The 22,211-nt window shown below is 47.2% G+C and overlaps 1 protein-coding gene across 1 annotated transcript; it reads left to right on the forward strand.

The window, feature by feature from the left end:
• The first annotated feature begins 3,155 nt into the window (after positions 1-3,155).
• LOC123403751 lies at positions 3,156-11,964 on the forward strand. Its single transcript, XM_045097665.1, has 4 exons — positions 3,156-3,286; positions 3,419-3,532; positions 3,736-4,918; positions 10,052-11,964. Exons 2-4 carry the CDS (start codon positions 3,518-3,520, stop codon positions 11,962-11,964), a joined length of 3,111 nt encoding a protein of 1,036 aa, XP_044953600.1. The 5' UTR covers positions 3,156-3,286; positions 3,419-3,517.
• The last annotated feature ends 10,247 nt before the right edge of the window (positions 11,965-22,211 follow it).

The raw sequence follows: 22,211 nt of genomic DNA on the forward strand, positions 1-22,211 counted from the left end.
ATGAGTATCTTTATCTGAGTCAGGGACATCAAAAAGTGTAGGACTCTCAATCTCCAATTAGAGGGTGTATCTCATCCCTTCAAAGGTCCAAACAACCTCATCTGGAACTAGTTCAATATCTAGGACACTAACCAGCATCCTGGCAACACCTTTGGCTCTAGTATAAACCGTATCCACCTCTTCAGTTTTACCAATAAGCGAGCCCAAACTCCATGTCACCTGAAAATCGTTGGTCGCTCTGGATGGAGCTTCTGCAAAATGCACCCAGATCTGGGGTAGAGGTCTCCCCTTAGGCTCTTCGCCTTTCCAGGCATCAAACTCAAGCACAATGCTCGTACTAGCAACCCTGCACATCCCAAACTTAAGCAGGCGGGCTAGATCCTCCTTTTTAGGAAAGACAACCTTGAAGACATTATCCGCTATCAAAACTGGTTCCCACCGGAAGGTTGAAGAGACTAGCTCCTTAAGTTGCTGCACTATCTGCTCCACAGTGAGCACCCCCCTAGTCACCGTCACCGTACCCGTGAAGCCAGCATCAGGGGCATGAATGTTTGCAGTAGCAGCCGGTGACTCAAAAAACATCAAGTCTTGACTAGAAACACCATAAATAGTGACGACTGGCAAAGGCCCAATCGTAAGAGGACACTTAGCGGCACCATGCGTAGGCTTCGAGCAGTACACGCATAACTCTGCCTTACACTCCGAGACGAAGTGTCCTACCTCACTACACCGGTAACACACCATCTTCTCTTTTTTACGTGCCCACTTAGACGGTCTCTCAGGCCCATCTCCCTTGGCACACACCAAGCTCTGATCAGCCACAGAGCAATCCGCCACTTCCTTGACCGTTCCCATCACGGTCCCCATGGAAGAAATAGGGTATGCAGACTGCTCAGGAGCAGCCATAGGGGGTCTAGGCTTCCTTCCACCTCCTCTGCCAATCCAATTTTGCCTAAAACCTCCTCTCTTCGGATGCGGAGGTCCCGAAGGTCCCGGAACAAACTGCCCCGGTGGTGCATTAAAACCATTGCCTGCATTCCCATTGTTTTGCCAGGCGTGTCCTCGACCACCTCTAGCAGAGGCACCCCCTCGATGGTACCCCTCACCATAGCCGCAGAAACCATCGTCGCCCCAACTACTGTGCTGTTTGTACGAGTTCGCGTAGGACGACTCCCTCGCCTACACTGCTGCGCCACTGGGCATTCTCCCATTGTTCGCAGGAACATGGGTCTTTCCCTGCTGTGTCGAAGCCGTCGCTGGGACAGCGTTCCCTGGCTGCGCAGCAGCCGTCGGCGATGGCTTAGCCACTGGCGGGTTACCCTGCCCTGTCTGCTGCCCCGAGTGCCGCTGGAGAGGCGGTGGCTTGGAGCCCCGACCCGCCATAGGAGACCTAGCAGGAGCGACAGGCGACGGAATCCTGGTTGCTCTGCGTGATCCCAGCGGTGGGAATCCTGGTTTTGATGAACGAACCCTAGTTCGTGGCGGCTGAAAACATCTGGCGTGAGAAAGCTCTTCCGCAATACCGATGCTCGTTGTCAGGACACACGAGACTCCCTAGTCTGGTGCGTCTTGGGCCAAATACCCCGACGAAACCGAGTCCAGGTCAGCTTGTAGAATCGAACCCGATAAGTCCTGGGCCATATACCCAGCTATAGGCGTTTGAGACTTCCTGGAAACCGATGTCACCTCAGGCCCATTATCCTTCAGTGCATTTAAAAAGTTGGTCTGAAAATCATGAACTGATTCCGCGCCCGTCGCCCGCGAATTCCGCTGGAAAACCGGGATCAGCGTCGTTACCGATCGCTGATGAACCCTGCGGGCGTGGTGTTCGTGCTTGGGACCCTTGATCCAACAATTAGGTGTGATAAAATCTGATAACGAAATAGGATTACGAACTACCTTTGTGATCGGCCCAATCCATGGCTTCCGAGCAGGAAGCTCCATCTTCTTCCTCGCCAGAATGGGATCACGGCGCGTCTTGCATTCCTGGAGCTCCTCCATGGACGGGGAAGGTGTGCATGGTGACGAAGCTGCTGACGCCTCCGAATGCTCCTCTTCGACATGGGCTGAAACAACATCTTGCCGTGAGCCTGATGCTTCGACGGCCTGTGATTCCTCGGCGACATGAACCTCCGCCTCGTCGTCAACATCGTCCCGATCTGCAAGAGCCCAAAATCTACCGCCAAAACGAGGTGGATCAGTAGTAAGATCAAAAGAAACCTTTGCTATATCTCGATGTATTGGAAATTCTTCCCGCAGATCACCCACGATCAAAAGAAAGCCATCAATGTCCATGCAATCCCCGACCTTCGGATCTTCACCATCCTACAAAAATCTGCCGGCCAAAATGTCGTTGTCCTCATCCCGAACCGTGACCCAGCGCGACACTAGATGTAGATGAATGGATCCAACTCGCTGCAGACGCACTGCAGATGCGGAATCTTCAAAAACCGCTGCCCATCTTCGATGAGAAGGAACCTCCTCTGCATCAGATAGATCGTGAGAGCGGCATGGCGATCCGACGATCTCACCACGGATCCCTCCCCCTTTCGCTTCCACGGTCGGCCTTCCGAAGACGTCCTTCCTCGCCGCAGGCTTAACATCATCAGCAGAATCCAGCTACAACGACCCGACCAACCTTCCGTCTGGCGGGACTCCGTCCGGCGGGACAGACGATCTCGGCGACAGCGGGCATCTCGGCGACAGCAAGCGGAGTTCACCCGCGATTGCCTCCTCAGTCGCCATAACGGCCGCGTCATGAATCTATATTCTAATGTATGTCTATATCATCCGTATGTAGTTTTCTAGTGAAAACTCATACGAAGCAAAATAAATGTATCTATATTCTATTGTATGTCTATATCATCCGTATGTAGTGTTTTAGTAAAAACTCTAAAAAGACATATTTAGAAACGGAGGGAGTACATAAGTTGGTCAGTTAACAGTAACCGGATGACAGACGAGACAACAAAGCAAACAACCCAGATTTGTCTTTACCTTTATATACACATCCCTGTGATCTTTAAAGCAGCAAGCAAAGAATCTAATGATGGATGTGGTGTGTAGAAGCAAAGAATTCATAGCTTTTGTTTTTGTGAAAGATAAAGCAAAGAGGAAAGCAAAGCAAACGCAAGGAAAGCAGCTAATGTGTATGCTTATGCATGGCCCGTTCCCCATACTAGCTAGTTAAGCTTATATTCATTCCTTGCTACGCGAGGGAGTGGAATTTTAAGTTTGCTTGTGTAGATCAAGGTCAAGACTTGTGCTAGTGCAGCGACTAATCAAGGTAACTACATCAGTCCTTTGCCATCTGCAGATTGATTAATTGCCTGTCCAAATTTAAACCTTCCTTGCACAAAGAACATGTTATAACTTCTCCAAATGATTGTGTCGACCTCCTGTGCTGTTTTTTTGGAAGGAAGGAAATTGGATCTGGAGATTTTGCTTTAGACTGTTCTATATGGGTTAGAGATTCCAGACATAAGTGCTGACATTTGAAGGATTGATTCGATTCATCATGCCTAAACCAGAGGTATGTAGTTCAGCACGCATGCACTTCAATCTTTAGTGTTTAATGCTGCAGATTTGTAACTTACTTGGTTCCTTTAGCTAGTGAGCTCATCGGACCAGGATCTTCATTAATTATATGTGTTCCTCCATAGGAGTCTTTTCATTTTTAAATGAAAGAATTAACGAAAGCACCTCATTTGATATTGTTTTTGTTGAACATTGCAGGAGATCAAGATCCAAGCAAAAAATATCGACGCTGCAGCAGGAGAGATAATTGGCGTTTTGGAGGATACAAGCAAAGGAAATGTGATCTTCGTGAGGGGTTGGCATGGATTTGGGGCATCAGCGTCACTCAAGGCAGTAGCACAACATCTGAAATCATCAAAATCAAAGTTTGACAGGGTTATTCATGTGGATTGCTCGTTGTGGAAAAGCATGAGGGCCCTGCAAAAGGCAGTTGCGCAGGAGCTGGAGCTTCCGCTGTCGGTCATGGCCATCTTTGATTGGTGCGACGAAGAGGATGATTTTAGTGGGATAGACGAGGGCTCTCGAGGTGTGATAGCAGATATCAGAGCAGAGATCTTCAGAAGGCTCGTTAACAGTAGGTTTGTGGTGATATTTCATAACGGGAGCAACAAATACATTGATCTGTACGAGTGTTGTGGTGTCCCAGTAATATCAGTTTTGGGTAATAAGGTGTTGTGGACCTGGCATGGAAGGTTTCGATCTAAATTCACAGATCTTTTGGAACTGGAAAAGATGGAGCTGCATACTGATGTTGTTGTCAATTATTCTGATGATGATTGCAGCCGTGATGAAGCATTATTGGAAGAGGCCAAGGAGGTTGTTGCTTATATGGGTGTTCCAGAGCCTTACATGAACCATTTGATAGTTGAGAAGTGCTTCCAGTATGCCTATGCACTGGGATCAGTCCGTTGGTTTAATTGCTTGAACATGGACTGGGATAAACATGTTTCGAACTACTTGGTATGTGATGGGATTATACAAGGGCAAGGCAATACGTCGACATGGGGAGTTGCCGATGCCATACAGAGAAATATGTGTATGGATTGGCTTCCTCGCCCCATGGATGATTGCATTCCTTACGTTCATCGCCAACTGCAGTCCAGGCTTCCTGGCCGCTTTGTTTTGGTGGAACACAAGAAGGGCCTGATGCTACCTGATGAGATCGGCATGGTGCTTTCTGAGGCGACATCCTGCTTCATCATACTAGATGCTAACACCCGGGACCATATGATGACATTACCAGATGGCATATTCCAACATTCCCACAGCAGCAAGTTGCGCGTGTTATGTCTCTCTTATTGTAGCTTCAGTTTTGAATCGCCTCCCTTCCGTTGTTGCAGGCAGCTAAGATTCCTCCAGCTAGTCACATGCATGAATGTTGGCTTTTGAACGTGCGTATGCAGCTGTATAGGCGTGCCTACGCGATTCTTGCTTCGGCCGGCTACTTGACGGAACTTGCGTAACTAGCGACACGAATAAAACTGATCGATGGATTTGATGGCTAAAGGCCCGTGTCGAGCCTTTGCTTTGTATTGCTTTTCGTTTTTCTGGTGTTACAACCAACACCCCTAGGGTGTCTTTTATACACGTCCACAAGGGACTATGGAAATAGACTAGGACTAGGAATCCTAATACTACTAGGACTCGGTTTGGCTTTCTTTCCTAATCCTACATGAGCAACATGATTAACATCTACATTCACCTCCTTAATCTTGTTGCTTGACTTCACTTCTTGCACTCCGACTTTCCTCCTCATCTCGATGAACTTCTGTCGACCGAGGGACTTGGTGAAAATATCGGCAAGTTGGTCTTTCGTGTTCACATGTTGAACCTCGATCAACCCTTCTTCAATGCACTCCCGGATATGGTGGAACCGGGTATCTATGTGCTTGCTCCTTTCGTGATGAACCGGATTTTTGCACAGCGAGATTGCAGCTTGGTTATCGATCTTCAGTGACACCTTCTGCACCTCCCGCTTTGCAAGAATAGCTAGGAGTCTTCTTAGCCACACTGCTTGACAAGCCGCCGTGCTTGCCGCTATGTATTCTGCCTCGCATGAAGACAGTGCCACCACCTTTTGCTTCTGAGAATTCCAGCTAATCGGATTCGGGCCAAGGTAGAAAACCATGCCCGTTGTGCTCTTTCGGTCATCAACATCACCTGCCATGTCGCTATCTGAATATCCACGAAGGATCAATCCTTCCTTTCCCTTTCTGTACGTGCAACCAAGATTAATGGTGCCTTTCACATAGCGCAAGATTTGATTGACTGCGCTCATGTGCTCGGTTGTCGGATTCTCCATGAAACGACTCACGATCCCGACTGAATAAGCCAAGTCAGGTCGGGTATGCACCAAATATCTTAGGCTGCCCACAACGCTTCGATACATTGTGGTGTCCACCGGCGGATTTGAGCTACGCTTGCTCAACTTGTGACGTTGGTCCATTGGAACTTGTGTCGCGTAGCAATCTGACATGCCACACTTTTCCAATAACTTGATCGCATAAGCCGATTGACATAGGAAAATCTCTCCGGAGCTTTGCTTCACTTCGATGCCCAAGTAATAGCTGAGTAATCCCAGATCACTCATGCTAAACTTGTTCTTCATTTGCGCCTTGAAACGTTCAATTTCTTGTACGCTATCTCCGGTGATAATCAGATCGTCGACATAAACTCCAACTAGCAGGTTTGAGCCTTTGGAGTTCTTTGTATAGACTGTGTGCTCGAGGGGACATCTCTTGAACCCGAGCGAGACCAGACTTCGGTCTAACTTTGAGTTCCAAGCTCTTGGCGCTTGCTTCAACCCGTAAAGTGCCTTCTTGAGCTTGTAAACTTTCCCTTCTTCGCCTTTCTTCTCGTAGCCGAGGGGTTGTTCCACGTACACTTCTTCTGTGAGATCGCCGTTGAGGAAAGCGGATTTAACATCCATATGATGAACCTTCCAATCCTCTTGTGCTGCCAAAGCTAGGAGCACTCTCACCGTCTCGATTCGAGCAACCGGTGCAAACACCTCATCATAGTCAACTCCTTGACGTTGAACGTAGCCCTTTGCAACGAGTCTTGCCTTGTACTTCACAATGGCACCCTCCGTGCCCTTCTTTAACTTGTAAACCCACTTCAAACCTATCGTCTTTTGGTTTGGAGGTCGAGTTACCAAAGTCCACGTGCCATTGCTCTCAATTGCCTTCATCTCCTCATCCATGGCGTGCGTCCAGCTAGGACTTTTTCTCGCCTCTACGAAGTTCGCCGGCTCCTCAACTCCGAACAGACATAGTCCGGAGTACTCGAGCGTAACTGGCTTTGTGTGCTTGTAGACTTTCTTGAGGGTCTTGTAGCGACGAGGCCCTGAGGAGTCCGTTGTGGCTTGCGAAGGAGGCGACACAAATTGTGTCGGTGTTGATGCACTTGAGGAAGACGGCTGAGACCTTGGTGTGTCATCGACATCCGTGTCGTCGGCGTAGTCGTCGTGACCGTGACCATCATCTTGATTGTCGTCGTCACTATGCGCCTCGTTGTCGATGTTGTCGTCGAGATCTCCGCCTGTGTCGTGCGCGGCGTTGTCGCTATCTCCTTGCGACCTATGCGCGTCATCGTCGGTGTCGGCACCATGATGATCACTACCATTGTGGTCACCTTGGTTGGGTGTCTTGCCAATCACCTGGACATCCTCCCCTGCATCATCATCAGTTGGAAATTCAACTGCAAATATGTTACTGTTTGGAGCATCGTCGGCTGCGGCGCTCCAATTCCACGCTTGGTTTTCTTCAAACACGACGTCGCGTGAAATCCGTAGACGCTTGGTTTGTGGATCGTAGAAACGGTATGCCTTGGTGCCAGAACTGCTCTCGTATCCGATGAACACCATCTTGGTGCTACGATCGGCAAGCTTTGAGAGGTGCGGCTCCGCCGTCTTCACATGTGCCACGCACCCGAATGTCCGTAGATGAGACACATTCGGCTTACGTCCGTAAATTGCTTCATACGGAGTCTTGCCGATCACCGCCTTCGTTGGAGCCCGGTTGCGAAGATAGACCGCCGTCGAGACAGCTTCTCCCCAAAAAGTCCCTGGCAGGTTCTTGCTCTTGAGTAAACTCCTTGCCATGTCAACAACGGTTCGATTGCGCCTTTCAACGACCCCATTCTGCTGTGGCGTGTAAGGTGCCGTGAGGAACCTCTTTATGCCAATCTTCTCGCAGTAGTCGTTGAACTCATTCGACGTAAACTCTCCGCCGCGATCTGTCCGTAGAGCGCGAACCTTCAGCTTGTGTTCCATCTCTGTTGCAGCCTTCAATTTCTTGAACACTTCAAACGCCTCATCTTTAGATCGTAGGAGAATGACCCACATATATCTCGAGTAGTCGTCTACCACAAGGAAGAAATACTTCTTTCCAGCGTGAGTTGCCGGGGTGATAGGGCCACATAGATCACCATGGAGCAGCTCGAGTGCATCACTTGCACGATAGGTAGACTGAGCAGGGAATGGCCTACGGTGCTGTTTTCCAACCAAGCACCCGTCACATACTCGATCAACATGGTCGATAACTGGCATCCCGGATACCATCTGCATCTTTGACATCTTCTTCAAGGCGTAGAAGTTAACGTGTCCAAATCTAGCATGCCATAACCACTAATCATCATCACTCTTGGCAAGCCAACACTCCGGTTGAGATTGATGAAGGTTGAGGATATAGAGCCTATTCCGTGTGCGATTAACACGAGCTAGCACGTTTCGGAGGTTGTCGAAGATCGTCATCACTCCGCTCTCTATATTCACCTTGCATCCATTCTCGTCAAGCTTCCCAATAGAGATGATGTTGTTGCGCAGCCGTGGGATGTAGTACACTCCGGTGAGTATGCGATGTTCGCCTGTGAGACCCTCAAAGAGGACAGATCCTTGCCCGCAAATCTCCATAGCTGAACCATCACCGAACTTGACCGAGCCTTCAACATCGTATTCCAGCTCGAGGAATTTCTCCTTGCACCCCGTCATGTGGTTACTGGCACCCGTGTCGAGATACCACGACACGTTCTGATCACCGGATAACTTTGGTGTCACTTTTTCCTCATGAAGCAGCACCTTCCGGCTTGGTTTTACAACCACCGTTTCAGCGAGATCACAAACTTCAGCCATCAGAAGACCTGGACCTTCGTCTTCCTGCTTTGCCAAATTTGCCTTGATCTCCCGCTTGTTAGGCTTTGGACAATCCTTCGCAAAGTGACCCATCTTATTGCAGTTATAGCACTTGACCTCGGACAAGTCCAAGTTCCGTGGTTTCTGCTCTTTAGATTGGCCCGCCTTACCACGACCTTGTGGTTTGCCTTTTCCTTTGCCTTTTCCGGTTTGTCCATCGCCCTTCGTGTTGCTTGAGCCTTCGCCACCGTCACGCCTTCCTTTGCTACTTGGGGCCTCCCAGTCTGTGCGCGAGTACATGAGTTGGTCACTACCTCCTCCTTTGCCTTTCCGACAGCCACGAGCATTCTCTTCCCATGTCCGCAATCGTCCGATCGCCTCCGTTATGGTCATGTCGTCGATGTCGTAAAGCTGCTCGAGCGTGCCGATGATGTACGTGAATTTATCAGTGACAGAACTGAAAAACTTCTCCACGATCTCGGTCTCATCGAGCTTTGCACCAAGCGCACGGATCTCTCCCACCAAAGTAGTAAGACGCATGGCGTAGTCATTCACCGATTCAGTTTCCTCCATCTGCAACTTGTGAAATTGGCGCTTCAGCACTTGTGCCCGAGCCTTGGTGACGCGATCTTCTCCGATCCTCATCTCCTTGAGTGCGTTCCACGCCTCTCTTGCCGTCTCGAACTCCGCCAGTGTCATCAGCACGGAATCCGGCACAGACTGGGCTATGGCGGCCATGGCACCTTCGTCGCGCTCCTCGTCGACGTCGTCGTCCGTGATGGCCTCCCACACTCGAAGGGATCGAGGAATAATCCTCATCTTCACCGCCCACACGCCGTAGTTGGCGTCGGTGAGCATCGGGTACTGGATGGGGATGTTGCGATGCGCCTGGACGTTAGCGCCGCTCGTTCCTCCACCACTGGTTGCTGACTTGACGCCCTTCTTCACCTTGTCGCCGTTCTTGTTCGCCTTGGCACCGCCGCTGCCGGACTTGACCGACTCAGCGTCGCTGTCCGTCATCGTAGATTGTAGATCGTCGAGGCTCTAGATACCAATTGTTGGCTTTTGAACGTGCGTATGCAGCTGTACAGGCGTGCCTACGCGATTTTTGCTTCGGCCGGCTACTTGACGGAACTTGCGTAACTAGCGACACGAATAAAACTGATCGATGGATTTGATGGCTAAAGGCCCGTGTCGAGCCTTTGCTTTGTATTGCTTTTCGTTTTTCTGGTGTTACAACCAACACCCCTAGGGTGTCTTTTATACACGTCCACAAGGGACTATGAAAATAGACTAGGACTAGGAATCCTAATACTATTAGGACTCGGTTTGGCTTTCTTGATCCTACATGAGCAACATGATTAACATCTACAATGAATATCCCATCTAATAAGCATCCAGGCCACAACGAAGACATGTCATGCTTCGAGAAGCTATGGGTGCTGCACCTGAGGTGTACAAACTGGTATCGATTACTCTCAGAAGAGATGATGAACTTTATGGCTGACCTCAGGGAGTTGTATGTGGCTTTTAGCTTCGATAAGCGATTCTATCATTGGAGTATAAGTGATTTACGTGGCGTGGGACCTTCCCTGATCAAGTTCCACGTAAAATCATATGGACGCTACTGGAACGTGTCTCGTGCAAGTTTCCCTGACCTGTCTTGTGCAAGCTTCCTTAAGACAATCATCCTTGAGAATTGTGGTGGACTGGAACAAGTTGTCCCCGGCATGCTGTCCCCATTGCTCGAGTCATTCACCTTCAAAAATAATGAATATTATAGTGCGGAGATATCTAACATTTCCTTCCGGGGTTTTTCTCAGTTGAAGAGTATACTACTGGAAGGATATCTAGATAGACTTGAGGAGCTCGACCTATCGGGCACAAGAGTGAAAACTCTCGACCTCAGAAAAGTGAAAGCTAGAAACCTCATACGTCTAATCTTGCTGGGCTGTGAGAAGCTTTGTGCAATACTATGGCCACCAGAAGACAAAAGGACAAAGGTTTTGGAGGTGCTGCAAATCAGTACCATAGGATCTACATCACCTGGCCAAGCTAATTGGGAAGAGAAACTCCGGAACCCTATTGCAGCTATGGGATCATCATCTATTCTTGCTGCTACTGCTACAGAACAGGGCATCAATCGATATGCGTCCTTTGACTTTAAGTGGTACATTGGCACAAGGGATACAAGGATCCTTAGGTCGCTTGAACCGGTTAAAGGTTATATTGAGCACCGTCACGTATATATGGAAATGGATTCATCTCCTACAAGTAGTGCTACTGTTGGACATAGTGAAGTTGCTCAAGGAATCCAGAGTCGGTGTCAGCCTGATAATTATTCATATGCAGGGGATATCTTCTTTCAGAGCGACCTACATGCTGGTGCTGATAATGAAGGTGCAACCGGCTGGATGTGGGCTTGCCCGGCTAGTCCTACTCCAAGGGCTCAAGACTCGTATGTTCACATACAAGAAAAGCAGGAGATGAAGAGGGGACTACTTAAGCAAAAACAGAGCAACATCGAAGGAATTAATGCTGGAGCTTCTTTACTCCCTTGTTTCATAGCCAACAAAACGCGCATGCTTCACGTGCATGATAGCTCATCCATCACTTGCATCACATGCCCAAAACCACAAGGTTCATGCTGGAGGTGGCTTGAATGGTGCCGGGTTGAGAGGTGTCCTGAGCTACGCACCGTCTTTTATACTCCCCAACCAAGTGATGGTGATAGCTTCTGTTATGAGTTGGCCACATTCTGGGCGTCTGAACTCCCAAAAGCATGCTACATCTGTGATTGGAGTGCAGTACATATGTTTTCCTTTGCACACATAGTACTATTGCACCTGGACTATTGCCCTAGGCTCATATATGTGCTTGCCTTGTCCGAGACTGTGGACACTTTGCCTCATCTGGATACCCTGGAGATTGTGTGTTGCGGTGATCTAAGGGAGGTCTTTGCTTTGGACCCTAAGCAAAAGCGGCAGAGAATTATGGAATGCCCCAAGCTAAGGCGGATTCACCTGTATGAGCTCCCCAGCCTGCAACACATCTGTGGGAGCAGGATGTCTGCGCCCAACTTGGAGACCGTCAAGATCAGGGGTTGTTGGAGCCTCAGGGGCCTACCCGCCGTGAGCAGAAACAACCAGAAGCTGCCTAGTGTAGACTGCGAGAAGGATTGGTGGGATAACCTGGAGTGGGACGGGGTGGAGGCGGACCACTACCCTTCACTGTATGTGCATAGGCACTCGTCATACTACAAGGCCCAGCAGCCAAGAGGCACCGTGCTAAGGTGATATACATATGGCCTATCTACCCTTTCATCGCTAACTAACTTAGATCGCCAGCCAGCATGTTTCACCATTCTAATTTGTACTAGTCCAGTTCCGATACTATGCATGCGTAGTGAACAAATCATCCCACTGACAATTTGTTTCTGCTGCACCGCAGGTAATCAGTTCCTTCCACGGAACATGAGCGTCGATCCTGTCATCCTGTGGCGCTCCCTACGCGCGCGGCGGGTGTCTTTGCTGCAATGTATCGTTTTTGTGTTGCTTTCACTACTTCATGTTGTTTTGATTTGCTTGGTTGCCCAAACTGCGTGGATCTGCATTGCCATGGCCGGCGTGGCGATGCACCCTCAAGTTTGGTTTGATTTGATTTGGTTGGTCTGGTCAGCTCCACTCGATTGATCCACGCATGCGTCAAAGTAAGCATCCATCATATGGTTTGATAGATGATATATTCATGTTGCAAGCCTTGAGCGAGGTGGAGAAACAAAATGAGTGCATTCTGCCTGGGCATTATGAGCGCCCTGCCTGCTCATGCTGCTTACATGGATGCTCCTCCTGTGATTTGTGTTGTGGTGCGTGATTTGTCAGCTATGGACTGATTGTTGTAATGATAACTGAAATATTACTCCGGTTTCTTGCATGGATGTTGTTGATGATTTGTGTTAATCCATTGCTTGATTAAGATCGCAGTAATTCTTGTGTTTTTCTATCCCACGAATCAAAGAATCCCTGAGAATGTATTCAGATGGATTGGTTGACTGAACACAAAGGCTTGCTCTGTCGCCACTCGCAGATCTCCTTTTCTCATGTGCTGCAGCTGGCCGATCCACCAGCCGGCGGCGTCGGTTAGCTGTGGAGGTGGCTTGAAACCGAGAAGGGGATGCATCAGGTGAGAGAACATACAAGTTTCTCTCTGCGCGCCGTCTCCTGAGGGCGCTGGCTCCACGACAACAGACCGAAGCTCGACCCACCGATGCGGACTGCCCTGGCAGCGCTAGCCATGCCCATGCCTGACACCTGGTCCCGTCGCCGCCGCTGGGACGAAGGCAGGCGCGCTCCCCTCGGGGCAGAGGAACACCGGGAGCGGAGCTCGATCCACCACCATTCCCATTCATCTTGTGCTTGATATTGTTTTTGTTAGTGTGGTTATTTACTTTGAATACTCTTATATGGAAAATACAGCCCATCATCCGTCATTTTCGTTTCCGCCCACAAATCGCTCTTGGCCGGTATGTTACACCCGTAAGAAAAATACTGTATTTGTTTACACCGATTCCAGACGCGTCCTTATGTAGCAATTTCTGATGCATGCGTATTCATTTACTTGTCTGCTTGTCTTCTGCTTTGGTCACTGCCTGACAAAGGAGATACTAGGCTAGCTCGGTACTTGGATACTAGGCTAAGGAGATTCATGGCGGCGGCCCGATGGGATCCCGGCGGCGCTGCGGGGTCTGGCATCGGCGAATCTGGGGTTCACAATCCCAGATCGGTCCTCCTCGGACTCGGGCGCCGTCCGGCGGCCCTAAGCGGCGGTGGGCGCGCGTTGACAGTCGTCCTTCACAGATGTGATTGGGGGCAGCAGGAGGCGTTGGCATGCTGCTGGATCTGAACAAGGTGGTGGCGCCATGCCCTTCGTCAGGGATGACGGTCAGGTGGTGGGTCCTTGTGGCGTCGCCGGTGGCGGCGGATCTTGGGATCCCGCTTCCGGGGACGTCGCAGGATGTGGTGGCCCGTGCAGGAGAGATGGATTCTTCGAACAGACCTGGGTGAAAGCTTGATTTCGGCTACTGCCAAGGCCGACGATGACGACTCTGTCTACGTCGTTCCCTTCCTAAAGGCATCGCCGAGGAGAAGTTCAAGGCCACTCTCTGCTACCTCCGGGGGTAAATCCAGATCAGTAGATCGGATGATGACGACGCTTTGGTGTCGTTTTCCTATTGGGGGCGTCATTCATGAAGGTACACACGGCCTCGAGGGACCATTGATCGACATCTATGATGGAGCGGCGTTCCCTGTGACACATCGACGTCGTGGAGTCTCGCCGGCGAGGCGCAACAAAGTCTCGACGACGGATGCGTGATGATGAGCGCGCGTAGGGAGGAGGCGCTGTCTGGCGCCGTGGGGGCATCGACGGCAGGCCTTGCGAGGTCGATGCGCCAGTAACTGTTCTGAAGATGGATTAATGAAAAGCGGCGGCGACGACCTATGAGGGTGCGTTGGACCGGTTTGTGCCCCTGACCCGGTATGTGGCTCGGTCGGGGCCTCCAGCTTTAGATGTTAGGCTAGGTGAGAGGTCTGGGTATGTGGCTCACACTTTTTACACCCCTTCATCATTTGATAGGAGTAGCGACAGATGTTGCCAAGAGGATGGCTTCAGACATATTGATGTATTGCTTTGTAAGATCTTTGTGAATAAATAATGAAGTGGCTGCATGCATCTTGCAGATGCAGAGGCCGGGGGTCATCCTCCTTTTCTAAAAAAAAAGATGACTCGTAGGTGTGTTGTTGTCTAGTCTAACTGTGCATGAACTGAACTTCAGGTTTCATCTATTTTTTTTGAAAAGGAGGATTACCCCCGGCCTCTGCATCTGGACAATGCATGCAGCCATTTTATTATTTTTTCACAAAGACCTTACAAGTAGTACATCAGTTTGTCCGAAGCAACCATCTTAGCAACAACTATCGCTACTCCTAACCACTTGATGAAGGGGTGCCGATAGTCTGAGCCTAATACCAAACAGACATCGCACCAAAGCCTAACACCTAAAGGGGAGGCCCCAACCGAGCAACATACTGGGTTTATGGTACAAACCGGTCCGACGCACTCTCATGTGTCGTCGCCGCCATCTTCCACCAATCCGTCTTCAGAGAAGAAACTAACACACCGACTTGCTACACTAGTAGAAAATAGGGCTTTGGTTCGGGCCTGGCCAGCCCATTAGTCCCGGTTCTTCACGAACCGGGACCCATGGGGGGCAATAGTCCCGGTTCATGAGCCCAGGGGGCCGGCCGGGGCCTCGTGGGCATTGGTCCCGGTTCGTGTGGACCCATTTGTCCCGGTTCTAGGCACGAACCGGGACCAATGGGCCGCGCTCCTGGCCCACATCCATTGGTACCGGTTCATGCCTTGAACCGGTTTAGAAGGGGGGGCTTTAGCCCCGGTTTATGCCACGAACCGGGACAAATAATTTGCCTATATATACCCATCGCCGCGGCAGAGCACTCTGTTTTTTTCTGGCCGGCGAGGGGAGGGCATTTGGGTGCTCTAGCTTACCTCCTATGCACATGAGGTGTTCGATGAAATGCCCGAGCCACACTAGTTAAGCTTTCTCCTCTCGAAGCTTGACGTCGGAGCTCCATTTTTCCTGAGATTTGTCTAGATTTAGCGGTCCCTCACGCCCCGTCCCCGTTTTCACCGCTGGGGCACGTCCATGTGTATGTCCATAATGTCGTGTGCAAGCTCCTCCGCAGACAGTGAGGTAAGTCGATTTGGATTTTCGGTTGACATTGGATTTGGGGATTTCTCATCTACGGTTTCACGGGATGGGCCGTAATATGCGCCTTTCTGGCTCGTAGGTGGATGGCTGCGGGATTGTGCAGTTCCAATCCGATTTTTTCATTCCCAATCCAAGTTTCTACGGCCTTGAGGCGCGCTCGAATCACCGTTGCCCGGGGCATGGGCTAATTCCTGCTCGCCGTGTTTCTTGGGGTGGAGCAAGCACGGGAAGAAGGTTTTTGGGTTGTCCACTCTGATGTAATTCCTCAAAACATCATTTGGTACTATGTTTTCATCTATTTATTGCAAAGTTATGAATTTCACCTAATTATGTGAACTCTGATTTAACAGCTTCCTGATGAGTGTGATTGGGTTGTTTGGATTGACCCCCCTCCCACTGAGCTAGTGGGGCAAGCTTTTGAGGAGCTCCATGGGGGCCTTGAACGTAGTTGGATCAAAGATAGTAGGATGGAGAAGAAGGTTATGGATCTGAACAATGAAAACAAGAAAATGCAATTGAACTTGCAGAAAAGGAATGAGCTCATGGAAACAATGGGTTTTCTCTTTGTTCTTGGCATCATCATTGTGGCTAGTTTAGTTTCTATTTGATCTAAGCAAACCAATTAAGTGGCAGTGTGTGTGTTATGTTTCTGCTAGTGTGTTGTGTCCTCAATGTAATTCTATCATATGTGCACTGTTGTGAACTTGAACAAATGTAATGTTGTGCCCTAGATGTAATGGATATCATGTGTTGTGTTAAAATTGTCACCACTGCCAACTTGGAAACTTTTCATAGTTCATTTCAAATGCTTTTCAATTTTATGGTCTTATAACTCAAAATAATCAGTAAATGCATGAAAAATAACAAACAATGTCAGAAAGGGTTGTAAATTGTTGATGTGGCTTTGAGTGGTGCATTTTGAACACAAAAAACTATGGAGTTCAAATAAGTTCAAAAAATGAAATCCCTTTGTAACAGACGAGTTTCCGTATGAAACCCTCATACTTCGAAAGAGATTGTCCGTTTTGTACACGAAGTGCATCTAGTTTTTGCCGTAACCCTCTCAACTTTCTCACACATGCTATGTGGGTGAAATGATGATACCATGCCAACTTGGAACCTTTTCAGAGTTCATTTCAAATGCTTTTCAATTTCATGGTCTTATAGCTCAAAATAATCAGTAAATACATGAAAAATAACAAATGAAGTCAGAAAGGGTTGTAAATTGATAATGTGGCTTTGAATGGTGCATTTTTAACACATAAAAACTATGGAGTTCAAATAAGTTCAAAAAAATGAAATCCCTTTGTAACATACGAGTTTTCGTATGAAACCGTGATACTTGGAAAGAGATTGTCCGTTTTGTACACGAAGTGCATCCAGTTTTTGCCGTAACCCTCTCAACTTTCTCGCACATGCTATGTGGGTGAAATGATGATACCATGCCAACTTGGAACCTTTTCAGAGTTCATTTCAAATGCTTTTCAATTTCATGGTCTTATAGCTCAAAATAATCAGTAAATGCATGAAAAATAACAAATGAAGTTAGAAAGGGTTGTAAATTGATGATGTGGCTTTGAATGGTGCATTTCGAACACAAAAAACTATGGAGTTCAAATAAGTTCAAAAAAATGAAATCCCTTTGTAACAGACGAGTTTCCGTATGAAACCGTGATACTTCCAAACAGATTGTCCGTTTTGTACACGAAGTGCATCCAGTTTTTGCCGTAACCCTCTCAACTTTCTTGCATATGCTATGTGGATGAAATGATGATACCATGTCAAAATAAAAGAGAGGCGCAATGCTCACCTGCACGTTGCTTAGCTTCAGGCCAACGTGCAGGTGAGCACTGCGCTTCTCCCTTCATCGTCTCTACACTCAGGGCTTATAAACCGCTGCGAGTGCCTCTTGCTTGGCGAGGTGGGACTAAAAAACAGCTGCAGAAATAATCAACTACAAAACCCTTTTACCGGTTCATGCCACAAACCGGTACTAAAAGGTGCTCGTGGGGCTCCAGCCTTAAAACCTGTACCAAATAAAATGACTTTGTAACAGCCTTAGAACTGGTACTAAAGGAATCAACTAAAAATCTTTTATAAACCTCTAGTATTATTGAAACTAAAATTATATAGAATTTAGTTACAAACTTTAATAGCAAAAAGAATTATCATAAAAGAAAATAAATAAGTAATTAGAATTTTGTTCAAAACATTAAAAGCAAAAAGAATTATCATAAAAGAAAATAAGTAAGTAATTAGAATTTTGTTACAAACTTTAATAGCAAAAAGAATTATCGTAAAAGAAAATAAATAAGTAATTAGAAACAAAAAAGAAAGCAAAAAAACTGGGAAAAAAATTAAAATAAAGGGATCAACTAAAAAGCTTTTATAAACCTCTAGTATTATTGAAACCAAAATTATATAGAATTTTGTTACAAACTTTAATAGAAAAAAGAATTATCATAAAGAAAATAAATAAGTAATTAGAATTTTGTTCAAAACATTAAAAGCAAAAAGAATTATCATAAAAATAAATAAATACAAACTTTATTTATTTATAGTAAGTGCTTAGTAGTTGAACTAGTTGATTTAATAAATAAATCTACTTTATTTAACTATATATAGAAGTAGTTCCCGCATCGACGTCGACTTGTTGTTATATATAATCGTGACACACTTTATTTAACTATGTATGATGATGATTAATTAGTAGGACTTGTTGTTATATATGATGATGCATGATGCGAGCATGATGAGTTATTATATATAGATGTTCAATTCTTTCGATATATATATAGTGTGTCACGATTATATTGTTGTTTACACACATTTACCACATTGAAATAGGAAATGTCTGACGATGGATATTGCGAGTGTGAATATTGCGGCGACTCTCGGGGTATGTGCGACATGCCTCACCTGTGAGACGATAAGTTCTTCAGCATGAAGCTTGTCGAGAACGGCGATATGTACCTCTCTTGCCATGTAAGAAGATATGTGTTGGAGAGGCTCGGTTTCGAAGATCACGAGAGAATTGAGACGAGGAACGCTAAGCTGAGGACTATACATGGTCACACATTTGTTATCCAAGTATTTAATTCAGTTTTTCAAACAGAATTTGGGTGCTCAAAGTGGGAAGATCTTTGCAAGGCATATGGATTTCAGAAGGGAATGGAAATCACCTTCGATCTTCGTCCTGAAGATAATATGCCAGACAACATCGACATTTGGGTGGTTGTTGATGATATACTTCCTGTTTTACCTCCATGTGAGTTTCTCAACCATATTTGTCAAGTAATTTGCATTTATATTTATAAATAGTTGGTGTAGTCAACCTGTTTTCCTCTCGCGATTTACATGTCATGTGGTGTTCATCGTCTATTAAAACTTTGGCCACACGTTGCAGGTTCCTAGTTATTGGGCCATAGTTATAATTATATCATGTTACATGTTGTACAAACAACAACAATAACCCAAATTGTTCTTTGAATGATCGTAGCACATGTGGTCGTTTTGAATGGTTTATATAATGCCCACATCTTGTGGACAATTACAAAATTTCTAAGTATTTTTGAAACAATAAATTATTACAAAATTTAGGTGGTTGTCGATGATATGCTTCCTGTTTTACCTCCATGTGAAGTAATTTGCATTTATATTTAGAAATAGTTGGTGTTCATCTATATACTAAATTTGTTAAATTATAATTTACATCTTATTTCGTTGCTTCGACTGAATTACGAAAATTAATTGACACGACAAACTACACGTATGGATCACATCTAACTTGGGAGGAGAAGGATGATCTTCTCCACTTTCTTGTTGCTGGTGTTCTGGCTTCTAGGAATACCTTCCCTTATCATTTTGGAATTGGCCAAAATTATTCATTTTACATGCCACTAGTGCATAGGTTGAGTCCAGATGACATTCGCCGAAATGTCTTGGTAAGAGTTTCCTAATTAAGTACGCTACACTATTGCATAAATGGTATTGATTACATTGCTAACTAGGTTATCATTATGTTCTTCAACAACAACTGGCACATGATGTAGTGCCTCCGTTAATGGACCCAGAAGGTCAAATGAGAATTAGAAGCTCGCTGAGGGCTGAGTTCTATGCTCCATACTTGATTAACTTCAAATGTAGATACAAAAGACTCCAATTTGAAGCATGGAGAGAAATAAAGAAGGTTCGCAAGCCACAAGCTGGAGACAGTTGGATCTCTGTGATTCATCACGGAGCCATAGGTCTTATTCTGTTTTATGACATTATATCTAAGAGCGAGGACTAGATCTTATGAGAGACAAATTATTCTAGTTTATCTTATTACTTGACATGATCGATTAATTAGGATGCATGATGCATATGATGACTATATATATATTATGATGTTTCTCTGTTTTATTTTATGTGTATCATATGATAACTTGGTATATGATTAAGTTGATGATGAGTTGTTAGATGATCGATTAGAATACTATTGCCATTCGACGAAAATGATATGAAATGATATGGTGTAAAAAAGATGCATATATGTGCATGTAACTCGTGTCTACATTTTGTAAATATGTTCGACAAAGCAGGACGGATGACCAAGCACGGAGATATATAAGAGAGGACACTTTTCTCTATTAGCTAGCTAATAACAACCTAAATTAACCCCTAAACCAGCCCCTTAAAAAAAACCTCAGCTCCAGTCAGGTGCTGACACGTGGATGCCTTTTGCTCCTGGTTGGTGTCATCAACCGGGACAAAAGGCCCCCCTGCCTGGCCTTTCCGCAGCGGCCACGTGGAGGCCCACCTGTCCCGGTTCGTGTAAGAACCGAGACTAAAGGCAAAGGGCATTAGTAACGGCCTTTTTGTCCCGGTTCCGAAACTGGGACATAAGGCCCTTATGGACCGGGACAAAAGGCCCTTTTTCTACTAGTGCTAGACCTCTCTGCCATCGACGCCACCATGACGCCAGAGAGCTTCCACCTCCTGCACGAGTCCATCTCCACGCATCAGACACCGAGTCTCCGCTGCGCCACGCTGCCGAGATCCACCACCATCAATGAGTAAAATGAAGCACCGCTCCACCAAAAAAGCCGTCCACTGGTCCCTCAAGCCCGTGTACACCTCCAAGAATGACGTCCCCAAGAGGAAAACGACACCTGCGCGCCGCCGTCATCCGATCTACTGATCTAGGGTTTCCCCCGCAGGTAGCGGATAGAGGTCTTGAGCTTCTCCACGGCGATGCCCCCAAGAAGGTGACGACATAGAAGTGTGCCGCCATCGCCGGACTTAGCAACAAGCCAAGAACAAGGATTTCTCCCGGATCCGCTCGACGAATCTCCGTCTCACATCATGCGCACATGCGACCACCGATCTCCGCCACCGCAGAGCAAGCTAGCCATTCAGGCCAGATCAGATCTGACCAAAGGGCCAACTACGCGTGCAGCTGACCAGCCAACCAAGTCCCTCCATGCCGTCGCTGATCTGAGGAGACGCAGCGCCACAGCCCGATGCAGCAGCTGCATCTACCGCCGCTCGCCGCCGGGAGCGAGCCACTCGGATCTGGGGATGCACATCCGCGCGCCTGGATGCCCCGCGCCACCCATGCGCGCGAGAAGGAGAGGCTCCTCCGCCACCGCCGTCATCCGCTCGGGCTTAGCCCAGCGGTTTCCTCCAGCGGCAGCGGAGGGGAGGGGTGGGATGGGGAGAGACCGGCGGCTAGGGTTGGAGCACCTCGGCCGCCCGCGCGGGGGGCAGTAGAGGGGAGCGTCAGATCGCTCAGCTACGTGTTCTTCAGGTTTCATCTATGTTCTGTTTATTTTAATTTTCTAGAAATGACACAACTTGGAAGAACTCTACGCTTGAATAAGAATTGGACTCAGTTTTCATATGATATTTTGCTTATTTTTCTTCTATAGAAATGACACAGCCGCAAGTTATAAGAACTCTATGCATGAATGAAAATTGGTAGTACTGCACACATTGTCTGTTTGATCCTTCACTCTGTGTTCTATTTCTCTCGCCACCCGGAAACCGTTAGTGTTTAATTCGGGCTATGTCTGTTGATACTACCATCACCTTATCGACCAGCATTGAAATCGTCTATGACGCCTACAGTTATCACCAAAAGCAGCTGCAACATGCAAAGCCAACGGCCATGCAAGTACATGCGGGGCGGCTGCTATACTGGACGCGTTGGCGCGGGTCGTAGAAGCAGCTGAAAGAATTTGCAGTAAGAACGCACACTTTTTTTTCGAAAAGGAGGCATCGCCCCGACCTCCTTTTAATTGAATATTGTAAAAATAGTCTGATCCGAGTACAACAATCTAAGAAAAACAGAGAATAAAGATACAAAGCGCCATATGCGCCACAACCAGCAATGGTAATAGAACTAGATGACTAGCCACCTATCCTATTATTGAATTGCCATCCAAACCGGTTGAAGAGATCCTAAGCTATCATCTCCCAGCGGGCACACCCAGTAACCATAGGCTCTCTGGCTTCCGCATGAGTGAGTAATAACCACGTGCGGATCAAGGCGGTAGCCCTGAAGATAACCTGCAAAAAATTGATAGATTTGCATCTGTTAAAAACTAAATCATTCCTGCAGTTCCAAATAGCCCACAACAATGCACATGTTCCCACACGAATAATCTTTGCCAAATTAGCATCAACACCCAATATCCACGTCCCAAACAATGTGTTAATACTATTAGGGGGGCTGATATTAAAAGCAATGTGAATAGAACGTCATAAGAA

The sequence above is a fragment of the Hordeum vulgare genome, chromosome 6H, assembly GCF_904849725.1.
Source record: "Hordeum vulgare subsp. vulgare chromosome 6H, MorexV3_pseudomolecules_assembly, whole genome shotgun sequence".
NCBI lineage: Eukaryota > Viridiplantae > Streptophyta > Magnoliopsida > Poales > Poaceae > Hordeum > Hordeum vulgare.